Source organism: Somniosus microcephalus, chromosome 9 (genome assembly GCF_052327205.1).
Source record: "Somniosus microcephalus isolate GS21.2 chromosome 9, FLI_Smic_1.0, whole genome shotgun sequence".
NCBI lineage: Eukaryota > Metazoa > Chordata > Chondrichthyes > Squaliformes > Somniosidae > Somniosus > Somniosus microcephalus.
Window position 1 is genome coordinate 191,351,715 of NC_140995.1, and position 16,079 is coordinate 191,367,793.

Genomic DNA, 16,079 nt, shown 5'->3' on the forward strand with positions numbered 1-16,079 from the left:
GAAAGTCGGGTGGAGGGATTCATGCGACCATTAAGTGTCATATCAATAATACAAAAGCCGGAGATTCTGGTATTAAGTGATGACTGAGCCATCGCAATTGCCTGGTCCGATGGGAAGATATGTAGTTTCAATTTCGCAACAATCTGTTCTCTAATGAAACTATCAGTACTTCCTGAGTCAATTAAGGCATCTAAGGTATGCCCATTAATTGAAACTTTTGTAGCTGCATGAAACAGGTTCTGTGGGCAAGCAGTTGTAATTGGTGTGGTTGCACAGAGAGTGGCTGAAACTCTAGGTGTGCTTCTTCGGGAGAGAGCTTGAGAGGAAGCTTGATAGGTCCTAGCCGGAGCATCTTGATAGGCCCTAATTGGGGCAGTTCGGTAGGCCTTAGCTGGATAGGCCCTTGTAGAGGCTCTTGATTGGCAAACTTTTGCAAAGTGTCCCTTTTTATCGCAATGACTGCAGATCGCATTGCGAGCAGGGCAGAATTTCCTAGGGTGAAAAGAATCTCCACAAAAGAAGCATTCCTTCCTAGATTGCCAAGAGGCTGCTAAAGTGGGGTCATACTCCTCTTCTTCATCAGAAGTATCATCAGGATTAGATTCCTCCATGATAGGGTTCACCTGAGGCCACTTGAATCGTCTGGTTGCAGTTACAGCAGCAGATCGAGATCTGGGCAGCTGATAGAGGTCTGCATTTTTCTTTGCCAAATCCAGAGAACAAGCCAGGTCAAAAGCCTTTTGTAGCTCAAGTGTTTTACTTTCTAGTAGATGCTGGCATATAAATGGAGAGGCAATCCCGCAGATGAAAGCATCACGAATCATTTCTTCGCGGTACAGCTCAGCCGAGGCTGCCTGAAAGTTACAATCTACGCTGAGCCTGCGACGTTCTTGAAGGAATTCGTTAATCGATTCCCCTGGCCCTTGTCGGGCTGTGGCCAGTAGATGTCTAGCATAGACCTCATTTGCGGTCTTGGCATATAGTTTTTTAAGTGCCCGGATCACCTCATCGTAATTATCCCATTCATCAACATATTCAAACACTGTTGGGGTCACATAGTTGATAAGTATCCTCAGTTTAGTAGAAGCATTCGCTTTACATTCATCAAGAAAATTCTCAAAAGTACGGTACCAATGCTTCCATACCCTGCCAGCTGCTGGTGCGTTTGGGTCCAAGTCCAGACGAGTAGGTTTAAGGATGTTTTCCATGATGGGTGGTTCCCTGGATCCTTAACTCCGAGTTTGTCCGAAGGTCTAGTATTTGTGAGTGTAAATACTAAGTTGCTTAAATTGATGTAACAAAAGAGTCTCACACATCAAGGAACTTTAAAGTAAGCTTTAAGCAACTTATAATTAAACTATATACAAGAGCAGTCTTCACCATGCCTCTAGGTGAAGCCCTTTTACCATACTGAGCAGTTCAGTATTTATACTAGTCCAAACACAGGAAGTGACGTATGCACAGGAAGTGATGTATGCACAGAGTTCACAGTTCACAATTCACAGGAAGTGATGTGCACATAACTTCCCAGAAGTTATTATTATTATCACACACCTAAGCTGTCTATTTTCTGTCCATTATAGTCCTTCAGTATTACTGACTTTTTCTGTATTTTGGGCTTTTCTTTCATGTTTTTAATGTCACTCATACTGATTAAGTTTGCTTTTGCCCCAGTGTCCAGTTTCAATGGAACTAATGCTCCATTTATCTGCAGTGGGATCATCCATTTGTCCTCTTTTACTGCATTAATTTTATGTTCAGCATTGTCCATATCTGAGGGCTGCACATTTTCTGTATCATTTTTTGACATTGTCACATGACATCATTCATACAAAAAATGTCTCACTTAAATCAGTGTCCTCAATCACATTAACTCGTTGCCCTTTCTTTGTTTTTACTTTTGAAAAGCATTGTTTGGCAAAGTGATTCTTTCCATTACACTTTGTGCACATTTTTCCAAACGCTGGGCATTGTCTTAACTGATGTTTGTAACCACAGCGTTTACAATTAAAAATGTCATCCTCCGATTGCTTTTCATTTCTGTTCTGCCCACGTTTCTTCCCCTTGTAGGACACAGCACCGACAGCAGCATTACCACTCATTACAATTGCATCATTATTGATTTCACTGAAAGTCTTCGCGTGCTTTCGAGCTAGCTCACTGGCTTGGCACATTTTCACAGCAATTTCCAATGTTAGTTCGGTTTCTCTCAACAGACGTTCCCTGACTTTTTTATCATGAATACCAAACACAATCTGGTCACGAATCATGGATGCTTTCAGCTCAGAGAAATTACATGTCTGTGCTTTCAGTTTCAGCTCTGTTATAAAGCAATCAAAAGTCTCATTTTGCTGCTGTGTCCGAGAACAGAAGATGTACCTCTCATAGGTTTCATTCTTTTTGGGAGAACAATGTGTATCAAACTTCTTTAGCACATCGTCTAATTTTCCTCTGTTCTCATCTGGATTAAATACAAATGTATTAAATACCTCTATCACCTGTGGGCCTGCAACCGTGAGCAGCAACGCTATTTTCCTTGCGCCTGGCTTCGTACCATACCCGATGGCAGCAATGTAGAGTTCGAATTGTTGTTTAAAAGTCTGCCAATTGTAGTCAATATTTCCTGTGAGTTTCAAACGCTCTGGTGGCTTCAAATTCTCCATGTCGCATTGGACAATATTCAGCAGATCGTACCAATCCTGGTACCATGTTATGTTCATTAATAACTAGTCATTTTTATTAAGAACAGCTAGCTTTTGCTAGACACTTTATTGAGCACATGTGGACTAGGTACAGTATCTGTAGAGGCATCCATCTTGACTGCTGCCTTGTGGGTAGCCTGGTGCATCGTGGGTAGCCCACTCTTATATACATACAGCACCACCTAGTGTACCATTCCAGAATGACAGGTTACTGATCATTACAGGTGCATGTCAGCCTATGTGCGGAGGAAATTGCTAGAGGAAGGGCAAGGTCTAACGCTCGCCCGCACGTTACAATTGGCCTCACAATGTGAAAACATCAAGGAGCAGATGTCAGCCATGTCATGTACAGAGAAGGCGGAGACAGATACTGTTCGTCGTGTTACACAGAAAAGAGGGTATTATGCGAAAAGCTCGACAGAGAAACCAAAGGGAAATGGCGATAGGAATGAAAGGAAATGTTACAGATGTGGACACACAGACCACATGGGCAGAGATCCGAAATGTCCAGCATGCGGACAAATGTGTCATAAGTGCAAGGGAAAGGATCATTTCTCCAAAGTATGCCGCACAAAGGGTACAAAGAAACACAGTGTGAACAATGTAGAGGAACAAAATGACTTTGCATTTGCTGTTACTGGAAATAACGTGACAGAGAGACTTACCTTTTGTGTGGGGGGAGTAAACCTGAGAATGTTAATTGATTCGGGTACAACTAATAATATGATAGATGAGAATACATGGGAAGGATTAAAGTCAGAACACATTAAGTGTCAGTCACATGTCCCTAAGACAGAGAGAAAGTTATTCTCTTATGCTTCTAGCCGACCACTGTCAGTTAAAGGTGTATTCACATGTGGGATTACAATAGGTAAGAGAACTGAGCAGGCGGAGTTCATTGTGATTAAAGGCCATGGAGAGCCGTTGCTAGGAAGGGAGACAGGCATGAAACTGGGAGTTTTAAAAATAGGCACAGATGTCTCAGCTGTGGTACACGTAAGACAGCTACTAGAACAGCGGTATCCAAAGGTGTTCCAGGGAGTAGGAAGGCTGAACATGAAACAGATCAGTTTGTATATTGACCCACAAGTGAAGCCTGTGGCCCAGCCACTCAGGCGTATACCATTCAACTTAAGGGGGGCAGTAGAAGCCAAAATAAAACAATTGAGGGACATGGACATTATCGAACCTGTAACTGGTCCCACCCCATGGGTAAATCCTGTGGTTATTGTACCAAAAGTGGATAAGAATGTAAGGTTATGCCTAGACATGAGACAAGCAAACCAGGCAATAGTGAGGGAACCATATCCAATCCCCACCGTTGATGAGATACTCCAAGGTATGAACGGCTCGACGGTGTTTTGTAAGCTAGACCCGAAATGGGGTTATCACCAGCTAGAACTGACCCCTGAGTCACGAGAAATCACAACGTTTGCAGTACATAACGGAGTATACAGGTACAAGAGGCTGATATTCGGTGTATCTTCAGCTAGTGAGCAATATCAGCACGAGATAGCTAATGCCTTAGCTGGGATAGAGGGTGTTGAAAACATCTCAGACGACATTATCGTGCATGCACACGACCAGGAAACGCACAACAGACGCCTGCACGCTGTCATGACCAGACTAATGGAAAGTGGACTGACACTAAACTCAGAGAAGTGCCAATTCAACATGGATCGATTGATTTTCATGGGAATCCTGTTGTCTTAAAAGGGTATCGGACCAACAGCAGAGAGAGTGCAAGCGGTGGCAGAAGCTCGGGAACCAGAGAATGCTACAGAGGTGAGGAGTTTCTTGGGACTCGTTGGGTACAGTAGCAGATTCATCCCGCAGTTTGCAATGCTATCAGAGCCACTGCGATGCCTGACGAGAAAAGACACACCATTTAAATTTGGATCACAACAGAGACAGTCATTCAGTGCACTCAAGGAAGAGTTGGCCAGAGCCGGCACTTTAGCATATTTTGATAAGGACGCACCAACCAAGGTGATAGCAGATGCCAGTCCTGTAGGTTTAGGCGCAGTACTAGTTCAGGACCAACAGGGACAAGAGGTGCCAATATGCTATGCAAGTCGTAGTTTAACAGACTGTGAGAGGAAATACTCTCAAACAGAGAGAGAGGCCTTAGCTCTTGTATGGGCTTGTGAGAGGCTGGATCCATATGTGTATGGACAAAAATTTAACTTGGTAACTGACCATAAGCCATTACAAGTGATATACGGCCCACACTCTAAACCCTGTGCCCTTATGGAGAGATGGATACTTAGATTACAGCCGTACGATTTTAAGGTGATACACATTCCAGGCAAGCAAAACATTGCAGACCCATTGCAGACCCATTGTCATGATTGCTGGGGGAGACAGCAAAACAGGAGAGACATTCTCATGGCTCAGATGAATACGTGAGATTTGTAGCTGTGAGTGCGACACCAAAAGCACTCACTACTAGAGAGGTGGAGGAAGCCTCTGCTACCGACCCAGAGCTGATTGAGGTACAGAAGGCAATCACAAACGGACATTTTGAGAACTGTAAAGCTTATGCAGCAATTGCAAATGAGCTGTGCGTAGTGGGGTACCTAGTTCTTCGGGGAACACGCTCATGCTACCCACAGTGTTACATGCACGAGCCCTGGTGTTAGCACATGAAGGACACTTGGGAATAGTTGGAACAAAGCAACATCTCAGAACCAAGGTTTGGTGGCCTGGCATGGACAAGGCAGCTGAAAAACACTGTAAAGTGTGCCACAGCTGTCAGATAGTAGCCAGACCCGACCCACCTGAACCGTTGAGACCAACACCATTACCGGAGGGCCCCTGACAGGATGTAGCTATAGACTTACTGGGACCCTTGCCATCCAACCACTCCATTCTTGTGGTAGTTGATTATTATAGTCGCTACTATGAATACGACATCATGACCTCCACAACAACAGAGAAGGTTATTGATAGTTTAGAGTCAATCTTCAGCCGTCATGGTTTGCCAATCACCTGCAAATCTGATAATGGTCCCCAATTCAGATCTGAATTACTCAAAAAATACTGTGAAAACAATGGGATCAAACACTTGAAAACGACAGCAAAATGGGCTCAGGCTAACGGAGAAGTCGAGCACCAGAATGCATCGCTGATGAAGAGAATCAGATTTGCTCAGTCAGAAGGACTAGATTGCAAATGTGAACTTAGAAAATATGTGACTGTGTACAGGAGCATTGACCATGCCACGACAGGAAAGAGCCCGGCAGAGCTGCTCTTTAAACGGAAAATGAGAGGAAAGCTGCCAGACATCACAGAGTCGCGCACAGACATGGAAGTATGTGACCGGGACGCAGAACAAAAAGGCAAGTCCAAACTGTACACAGATGATCAGCGGAGAACACAATACTCAGAGGTGGAAGTTGACGACACGGTGCTGGTACGGCAGGACAATGTGGACAAGTTCACCACTCCTTTTAATGCCAGACCCCACAAAGTTTTGAGTAAAACAGGGAGTCAAGTAGTCGTAGAATCTCCAGACAGAGCACGCTACTCGAGATACACTACGTTTGTGAAGAAATACAGAACCAATGGACCAAAGGAGACACTCCATGAGCGGGAGGAAACACAAGGGACTGAGGACAGTATAGTAGACCCTGACACACATACCACTGTGACACAGGCAATACCCACTGACACCAACATGTCAGACATACCCAATACAGCCAGACCTCAAAGGGTTAAAAGAAAACCCCAAAGACTGTCTGATTATGTCACAACATAAACTGTGTGAGAACTGCATGGGTGATGTTAAATGTTTAAACCTGGGAATTATTTAGTTGTGTGGTAAGACACAAGTTTGTAAAAAGTTTATAAACCAAATAAGTTATGCAGTGTTATTGTAAGCAACTGTTTGTAAACTGCAAGTTTGTTGCCAAGGAAAAGGGGGATGTCGTGTATTGATTGCAAGTTTGACACCAGTAAATACGGTAATGTAATGTGCATTGCATTATGGGAATTACCCGGGAAAACGGCAGTCAGCCATTTTACAGAATAAAGTGAACATCGCAGTTGTAAGCCTCTCTGCCTGATTGTATGCTTTAATGCGTTCATACAACAAATGAAACCTTTCTTAGTTATTTTTCTCTCCATGGGGACCTGCCATTTTGGGTTTTTTCTCATGCCCACGAGCAACTTGTCTTCTCCTCGCTCAAGTTTCTAGTCTTCAGATCCGAGTCTAGTCAGCAGATCCTGTCCTCCCTGATTTTCAGCCGGAGCGCTGAACAGCAGTCTGGAGTCGCAACCCTGACTCACTTTCACCTCCCTAGCCCATGGACATTGTGACCAATTGCATTGCGTTGCCACACCTTGCTTTTGATGAGCTACCTCAGCAGATACCCGAGTTGGAAGCTGGGATTTTTCGTGGCTTGTACAGTTTAGCACTGTGCCACAGGGTGCCTTCTAATCTAATCCCATTTTCCTGCCCTTTCCCCATATCATTTCATATTCTTCTTTTTCAAATGTTTCTCCAGTTTCCTTTTACTGGTAAACTTTATGAATTGTTCCCTTGTGCCCATTGAGAGTCCATATTCAGGTGTGGAGTTCAGGCCCCACAGGATGTTCTGTCCATATTGGGTGAGAAATCCTGTGGCCCACTGACATAACGCCCACATTTCTAACATGCTCTCCTGGTGCGAAAGACTCTTTGTTACAATTAATTCTTTAGTCTTTGCCTCAATTGCGGTGAATGTTTTAATAAGCCTCTGTGTAGAAAAAACCCTTTAATTTCCCTCTTCTTCTAGTGATAACCCCGAATTTATGCCCAGTAACCCTGACCAATTTTACCAATAATATCAAGATCCGTTAGTGTCAGCAGTATGCAAATTAATTGGAACATTGCATCAAACTTTATATGCAAGGCTGTATGATATGCAGCTGAGGACCCAAAAAGACAAAAAACTTGGAATACATCCTTCGGACATGTACACGAGCGATAAGAAAACTACCATGGCAGCAACATGGTAATATCACTGCAATAAAAGCAAAATACTGTGGATGCTGGAAATCTGAAATAAAACCAGAAAGTGCTGGAAACACTCAGCAGGTCAGGCAGCATCTGTGGAGAGAGAGAAACAGGTTAACGTTTCAGGTCAATGACCAGTATCACTGTGACGATGCGGTGATGCTTAAAGTTAAGCAATCAGCAATATCTGGTGAAACATAAATCTGAAACAAGCTGATCAAGTGCCAGAGGCAAATAGCAGAAGAGATGTTTTACTGAGGATTTTTGAGTTGCCTATTGTAATTGTAGCAAAACAAACCCTTATGAAAATAATATATGGTGCTGTGGAACAGGAATGATGCTCAGAAAGAAAATGGACTGAATAATAACTGCTGGTTAAAGAGCCTATGGAAGATCAACTATTATATCGCTACCGTATGTTATGACGTGGTAATGATAGTGGTGATAGTCCACTATCTCACAGAAACATTCAACTCTGATTGAGACAGAATCATCAGTAAATTTTGATTCATAAAAGGACTGTGCCAATTCACCGACATCTCAGTAATCATCGTAACGAGTCAACTAATATGTTAGTACATTCTGAAAGCAGCCAGGATTGAAATCTTGAAGGATTGTTTTAGCCTTCTGTACAGTTAGATCTGATTTAATCTGACAGTCCCTTTGAAAAGTGATACAAATGCTTTCCAGTGTACCAGAAGGAGGAAGTCAAGCACCGTATTAATCATATGTTAGCAGATAATGCAATTTGGTTTTATATCAGCCCATGGGCATCCTTAATTGTTCTGCTAAAGAGTTAAGGTGTCAGTGTGAGCTTTTGTATTGAATGCAGATAGCTAAGCCAAATGACAGATGACGGCTCATTACTAAAAATTTATGACACGTTAAATGCCTTCAGAGATCACTGCTTTTTTCAACATTTGACTTTGTTGCTGGTTATTGGCAGGAAGAAGTTGAACAAAACTGATTGTGAAAACAAGTTCCTGGGATTTCCTGTCAAGTTAAAGTTACGCCTTTTAATTTGACAAGTTTACTGTCAACCCTTCAAAGATTAATGGAGGAAGTCGTGGTCCACTTGGATTGTGTGTTTTGACTATTATTATCTATTCAAGTTCGATTCATTATTGTCTTGTAAGACTGAGGAAAGTACTTGAGGAGGCGTAATTGGTTGAACTAAAACTTAAGTCAGGTGATACAGTTAGGTTACATAAGTTTTGTGAGGCTCGGCTCCTGTTGTAGAATTACATAGAATATATAGCACAGAAACGGGCCACTCAACTCAACTAGTCTGTGCTGGAGTTTATACTCCACCCGAGTCTCTTCCATCTACCTCATCTCAGCCATTCAGCACATCTTTCTATTCCCTTTTCTCTCATGTACTCGTCTAGTTTCCTTTTGAAAGTATCTAAGCTATCTGCCACATCCACTGCCTGTTGGTAATGAGTTCCACACTCTAACCGCTCTCCGAGTAAAGAAATTTCTCCTTATTTACCGATTGGATTTATTAGTAACTATCTTGTATTTATGGCCCTGAGTTTTGAATTCTCCCACAAGTGGAAACATTCTCTCTACATCTACCATTCATAATTTTAAAGACCTCTATCAGGTTTCCTCTAAGTATTCCCTTTTCTGAAGAAAAAAGCCCCAACCTGTTCAATCTTTCCAATAGCTGTAATCTCTCAGTTCTGGTATCATCCTTGTAAATCTTTTTTGCACTTTTTCCAGTGCTTCTATGTCCTTTTTATAATATGGAGACCAGAACTGTGCACAGTACTCTAAGTGCGGCCTGACCAGGGTCTGATACAACTTTAACATAAGTTCACTATTTTTGAATTCTATACCCCTAGAAATAAATCCCAGTGCTTTGTTAGCATTTTTAATTGCTTTGCTGACCTGCGATGCTGCTTTTAATGATTTTTTCACTGGTATCCCTCGATCCCTTTGCACTTCTACCCCATTCGGTTTCTTATTTTCTAAGGTGTAGGTAATGTTTCTGTTTTTCCTACCAAAGTGCATCACCTCACATTTATTTGTTAAAGTTCATTAACTGCCCAGTCTGCAAGTTGTCTAATGTCTTATATTATGTTGCATTCTTCCTCAGTGTTAGCTATACCCCCAGTTTTGTATCATCTGTAATTTTTGATATTGAGTTACTTGTTCCTAAGTCCAAATCATTAATGTAAATTATGAATAACAGTGGTCCCAGCACTGATTCTTGTCGAACACCGCTTTCTACCTTCCTCCAATCTGAATAACTACCCTTTACCCCTGCTCTCCGCTTTCGATGTTTTAGTCGATCTCACTGAACAGGGTCACAGAGTTGGCCCGATCGTGTTTGGTGGCCTGTCTGTGCCCTGTGCTCCCCTTTGGCAAGGTTCTGCGCCGGTAGCCTCGACTTGCATAATTCATGCTTTAGCCTTTTTCTAAGGCAGTTGTATTTTAACCAGAGAATATTACCCTAGCCGAGACGTGCTGTTGAGGTTTAATTTAAGATCATGCCCTTATTTCTGATGCTCTGCCGGTATATTTGCTAAGTTAAATTCACAATTACATTGTCTCACTTGAAATGAATCTATTTTATTGACTCTCTGCACATCAAGGTGCATTTTTGTGACTGAAGTTTATTGCATCAGAAACCAAGTTCTTAACATTTTCCTAGTTCAATAAGACAGCTTTTTGCTTTTCTACTGACTGTTACAGCTATAAATCTAATAACTATTTTATTGCAAGATAATGGCACCCAGGAGAGATTAATTACTTTTGTCACCAGCAGCTTAAATGTTGATGAAAAGAATTACTGGACGACGGGGAAAAAAAAACCTGGGCCTAGAAATTTGATCAGGCTACACCTGTTTTACAGGTGTAAGCAGGCGCCTAAGGATCCAATGTGGCAGAAGGCTCATTCTGCGCCAGAAGAGCACCGCCCACCATATCGGATCGGGCTGCTCAGTAGGCAGCCAGGGCGGGTGTGGGAAGAATTTAAACGCCTCATCATAATATTTAAATAAGGGTCCTACGTGCGTTGTAGGACCCTTTTGTGAAATTGTTCTGCCCCGGTGCCTAACTCGCCATGTGATAAAACTCGCCCAGCGAATCATGGTGCTAACAGGCAGCAAGCATCCTGCAGGAGCGCTATTTACAGGGCTCGTCCCTCCATAAAGGTTAGTTGCTGGTTTGTCCTCTTAGGTTGCTGGTTAACTTCTGGGCCTTACCTTTGGGTTATTTTCTGCACTCCACAACTGAATTCTGATTTCTGGGAACCATTTAGTTTTGGTGCTGGGCTGCTTTGCAAACAGTTATATTGAAGTCATGGGTGGTCTCGTAGGTTGACACTGCATCCATTGCTTATATCTTCTTCCTATAACGGGGTTCTAAAAATATACACAGAGTTCTAATAACTCACCAATAACCTGCTGACCGATGCTCAGTTTGGGTTCCGCCAGAACCACTCGGCTCCAGACCTCATTACAGCCTTGGTCCAAACATGGACAAAAGAGCTGAATTCCAGAGATGAGGTGAGAGTGACTGCCCTTGAAATCAAGGCAGTATTTGACCGAGTGTGGCATCAAGGAGCCCTAGTAAAACTGAAGTCAATGGGAATCAGGGGGATAACTCTCCACTGGCTGGAGTCATACCTAACACAAAGGAAGATGGTTGTGGTTGTTGGAGGCCAATCATCTCAGCCCCAGGACATCGCTGCAGGAGTTCCTCAGGGCAGTGTCCTAGGCCCAACCATCTTCAGCTGCATCATCAATGACCTTCCTTCCATCATAAGGCCAGAAGTGTGGATGTTCACTGATGATTGCATAATGTTCAGTTCCATTTGCAACTCTTCAGATAATGAAGCAGTCCATGCCCACATGCAGCAAGACCTGGACGATCATTCAGGCTTGGGCTGATAAGTGGCAAGTAACATTCGAGCCACACAAATGCCAGGCAATGACTATCTCCAACAAGAGAGAGTCTAACCACCGGCCCTTCACATTCAATGGCATTACCATTGCAGGGTCCCTCACCATCAACATCCTGGTGGTCACCATTGACCAGAAACTTAACTGGACCAGCCACATAAATACTGTGGCAACAAGAGCAGGTCGGAGGCTGGGAATTCTGCGGCAAGTGTCTCACCTCCTGACTCCCCAAAGCCTTTCCAACATTTACAAGGCACAAGTCAGGAGTGTGATGGAATACTTTCCACTTGCCTGGAAGAGTGCAGCTCTAACAACAGTCAAGAAGCTTGACATCATCCAGGACAAAGTAACCCACTTGATTGGCACCCCATCCACCACGTTAAACATTCACCCCGTCCACCACTGGCGCACCGTGGCTGTAGTGTGTACCATCTACAAGATGCACTGCAGCAACTTGCCAAGGCTTCTTCGACAGCACCTCCCAAACCCTTGACCTCTACCATTTGGAAGGACAAGGGCAGCAGGCGCATTGGAACACCCTCCAAGTCACACACCATCCTGACTTGGAAATATATCGCCGATCTTTCATCGTCACTGGGTCAAAATCCTGGAACTCCCACAGCACTGTGGGAGTACCTTCACCACAAGGACTGCAGCGGTTCAAGAAAGTGGCTCACCACCACCTTCTCAAGGGCAATTAGGGGTGGACAATAAATGCTGGCCTTGCCAGTGACGCCCACATCCCAGGAATGAATAAAAAAACAATTGTGGCCTAGCTAAGATCTTGTACGTTTAATATTCCCGCCTTACTCTTGCAGTTGTACAGGGCCTTTGTGAGACCACACCTTGAGTATTGTGTGCAGTTTTGGTTGCCTTATCTGAGGAAGTGTGCTCTTGCCATGGAGGGATTGCAGCGAAGATTCACCAGACTGATACCTGGGATGGCAGGAATGACGTATGAGGAGAGATTGGGTCGATTGGGCTTGTATTCGCTAGAGTTTAGAAGAATGAAAGGGGATCTCATTGAAACTTATAAAATTCTAACAGGACTAGACAGACTAGATGCAGGAAGGATGTTCCCAATGGCGGGGGAGTCCAGAACCAGGGGTCACAGTCTTAAGTATAAGGGGTAAGCCATTTCGGACTGAGAGGAGGAGGAATTTCTTCACTCAGAGATTGGTGAACCTGTGGAATACTCTACCACAGAAGGCCGTTAAGGCCAATTCGTTAAATATATTCAAGAAGGAGTTAGATATATTTCTTAAGGCTAAAGGGATCAAGGGATATGGGGAGAAAGCAGGGACAGGGTACTGAATTTGGATGATCAGCCATGATCTCATTAAATGGCGGAACAGGCTCGAGGGGCCGAATGGCCTTCTCCTGCTCCTATCTTCTATGTTTCTGTGTTAGTCTATGCCTCTAGTTACAAATCTAAGGAGTCTGTTTATCTTTTTATAGCCTTATCTACTTTACTACCGCCTTTATTGACCTGTGTATTTGCATATTAAAGTCCCTCTGATCCTCCACTCCATTTACAATCTTATCATTTTCTAATCTTACTTCCAAAATGTGTTACATCACACTTTGCTATGTTGGACTGCATCTGCCACCTATCTGCCCATCCTGCTAGCCATCTGTCTTCTGCTGTTGTCTTTTACAATTATTATTACTCGGCTCCCCCCACCACTCCCTCCACAGTTTGGTGTTATTGGCAAGTTTCAATATTATTCCCTTAATTCCTATATCAATTCCCTGAATTCCTATATCCAGATTTTTTATGTATATGCTGTGTCTAAAATGCCACAACTTTTTTCTGTTTCAGGAGGAATTTTTGAGTCAGTGGAAAAAAGCCCATCTGGGGCAGAGGAACTAGCCTTTAAGTTTGCTTTAAATACAATCAACAGAAATAGAACGCTGCTGCCAAACACAACGTTAACGTACGACATCCAAAGGATAAATATTTACGACAGTTTTGAAGCATCCAGAAAAGGTAAAGTACTCCGCGCAGTCTCTGCTGCATGAAATCCAAACGTATTCACTAGGTTTACCCCAGCATGCCGGACTAGTTATTGAAAGTTTAGTCAGAAAATATTTAAAAAGAAAAAAACTAATCTATCAAACAGCAAATTATGATTCTGAAAGAGACAAAGTAAAGCTAACTGTACCATACAAAAAGATTGATTCATAATGTAGTGAAGTGAAATATGTTTCTTTTTCCCCCGAATAATTCCTGCTAGCACATCGGCTTTCTCTCCTCTCATTATTGACAGAATTATATATCTCCTCTTCAGCCTGTGATCAACTGTCTCTGGGGGTGGCAGCCATCTTTGGGCCTTCTCATAGTTCTTCAGCTAACGCAGTGCAGTCCATTTGCAATGCACTCGGGGTTCCCCACATACAGACCCGGTGGAAGCATCAAGTCTCAGACAACAGGGATTCTTTCTACGTCAACCTCTACCCAGACTTCTCTTCCCTCAGTCAAGCCATCCTGGATTTGGTACATTTCTTCAAATGGAAAACTGTCACCGTGGTGTATGATGACAGCACAGGTACGTGTGCACACGGAAACCATATAAACAAACAAAAGCATGCATGGAAGATGTTGGGTCCTATTGGCAAAAATATATGTTTATCTTTAGTAATCTTCAGAAAAGTTTATGAAGACCTGCACTGTTTACATTGACTGAATATGTCAAATTGCATTTTCATTGGTTTCAATGTAAGGGGAATTAATCCTTTATTCAGGAAAAGAACAAAATATGTTGATTCACTGTTTAATTTTTTTTATTGCTGTTTGGTGCCACAGCTACAACATTTTAAAGACACTGGGGGTAATTTTGACTTTGTGTGATAGTGTAAAACGGGCGATATCGGATCAGCCACCCATTATACGTCTCTCCCGATTTTCATTTCCATGGAAGTCAAATCGGGAGAGCTATATAACGAGCTTTTGAATCGATATCACCCGTTTTACACTATCGCACAAAATCAAAATTACCCCCATTGTAAAATATTTTAGTGCAATTTGCTCTTTTGTGTCAGCACAATCTTTTGAAAATCACTCATTATGATAATATTCGGAACAAATCAACACTCTTGCTCTCCCCACACACTATGGGGGCGATTTTGCCAGCCCTGGGAAGGTGGGTATGGAGGCGGGACGGCTGGGAAAATGGCAGAATTTGGGGGTGGGTGCCCAACCCACCTCCATGCCATCTTGCCAGGAGGCAGGTAGCCGTCCCGCGCCGAGTCCCATCTCCTTGGAGGCGGGAAAGGATTAAAGCCAATTAACTGCCTGTTAACAGGTAGTTAACAGGCAGAAAATAAAATTATCCCCTTTTTGCCCTCACAAGTGCGGGCTTCCCGAAGGCTCCAAAACCCGCCCGGTCAGCGAGGCGAGTACTGGGTCTGCGGGGGTTGGCCGGGGTTGGGGGGGTGGTGGCGATGCAAAAGTGTGCTGTGGAGGTGAGTGATGAGTGCAAGTTTGGAGAGGTGAGTATCTGAGGTAAGTGCAAAAGTGTTAGAAAAAGTGCACTTACCTTTGTTTCTTCCTGCAGGCTTCAGTCGGTGTGTATGCGGAGAGTCTCGCACCTCCACGGTAGAGATGACAGATGGCTGTTGCATTCTCAAATGCAACAACCATCTCATTTCTGCAAAAGAAAGATGTTTGATGAGGTCTTGAATTCATCAAACTACAGAGAATGTCACTGTTTGATAGCTTCACAGAGCTGTCAAACGATGACAATTCATCTGTCAAAAATTTTTGACAGATGAAACGTCGTACGTTGATGTTCTCTGCAATTGGCTTCCCCTTAATTGGTCTGCTAAGCCCGCTGGGCGGGCTTAACAAGGTCAATCAAGGAAAAATAGTGTGGGTTGGCTAGATGTTGATGGAGGCGGGACTGAAACACGATAAGTGGGAGTCCCGCCTCCAAAAGCTCCCCATTGGCAAAATCAACCCCTATGAATAAGGAATTGTTTATTGAAGTAGTGGTGGGATTAGATTCAAGATCATTTCAAAGACCAGTTTTGCCAAAGATTACAAATTGTGTTATGAAGCAGATAGAACCCATTGTGTTTAATTGGTATATGGCATCTTGTTGACCTAAAGCTTCATTGGTTGCCATTCACAGATCAGGGTAGATTTTCCCTCCTGAGCGGTGTTTGGGAACCCGGAATCCGATAATCTGTTGGCCCGGCCTCGACGACATAGGGCCGGCAGTGTGCAGGCAGAAAATTAGTATTCCAGGGCAGGCTGCATGCTCCAGACTGCCACAATATTGGGCGCCCCTGCCGACTGCCAGCCAGGAAAAAGTTAGATTGGAGGGGTGATTGGGGAGGTTGGAGTGGGGGGGGTCCGCTCTTGGGAAAGGTGGGGGCCCAGTGCAGCAGTGGCCCAAGTTGTTTTTTGTGGAGCCCGTAACAGGCCCACCCACTGCTGTCCTAAAATGTCAATTGGGATCCTTT

The 16,079-nt window shown here is 43.5% G+C and overlaps 1 protein-coding gene across 1 annotated transcript in view; it reads left to right on the top strand.

Moving 5' to 3' along the window:
* Positions 1-16,079, top strand: part of grik2 (glutamate receptor, ionotropic, kainate 2) — a 529,211-nt gene that overhangs the window by 184,136 nt on the left and 328,996 nt on the right. Inside the window, exons 2-3 of the mRNA XM_085998231.1 lie at positions 13,383-13,602; positions 13,904-14,161. Of these exons, the coding sequence (XP_085854357.1) occupies positions 13,383-13,602; positions 13,904-14,161 (478 nt within the window). The remainder of the gene's footprint in view (positions 1-13,382; positions 13,603-13,903; positions 14,162-16,079) is intronic.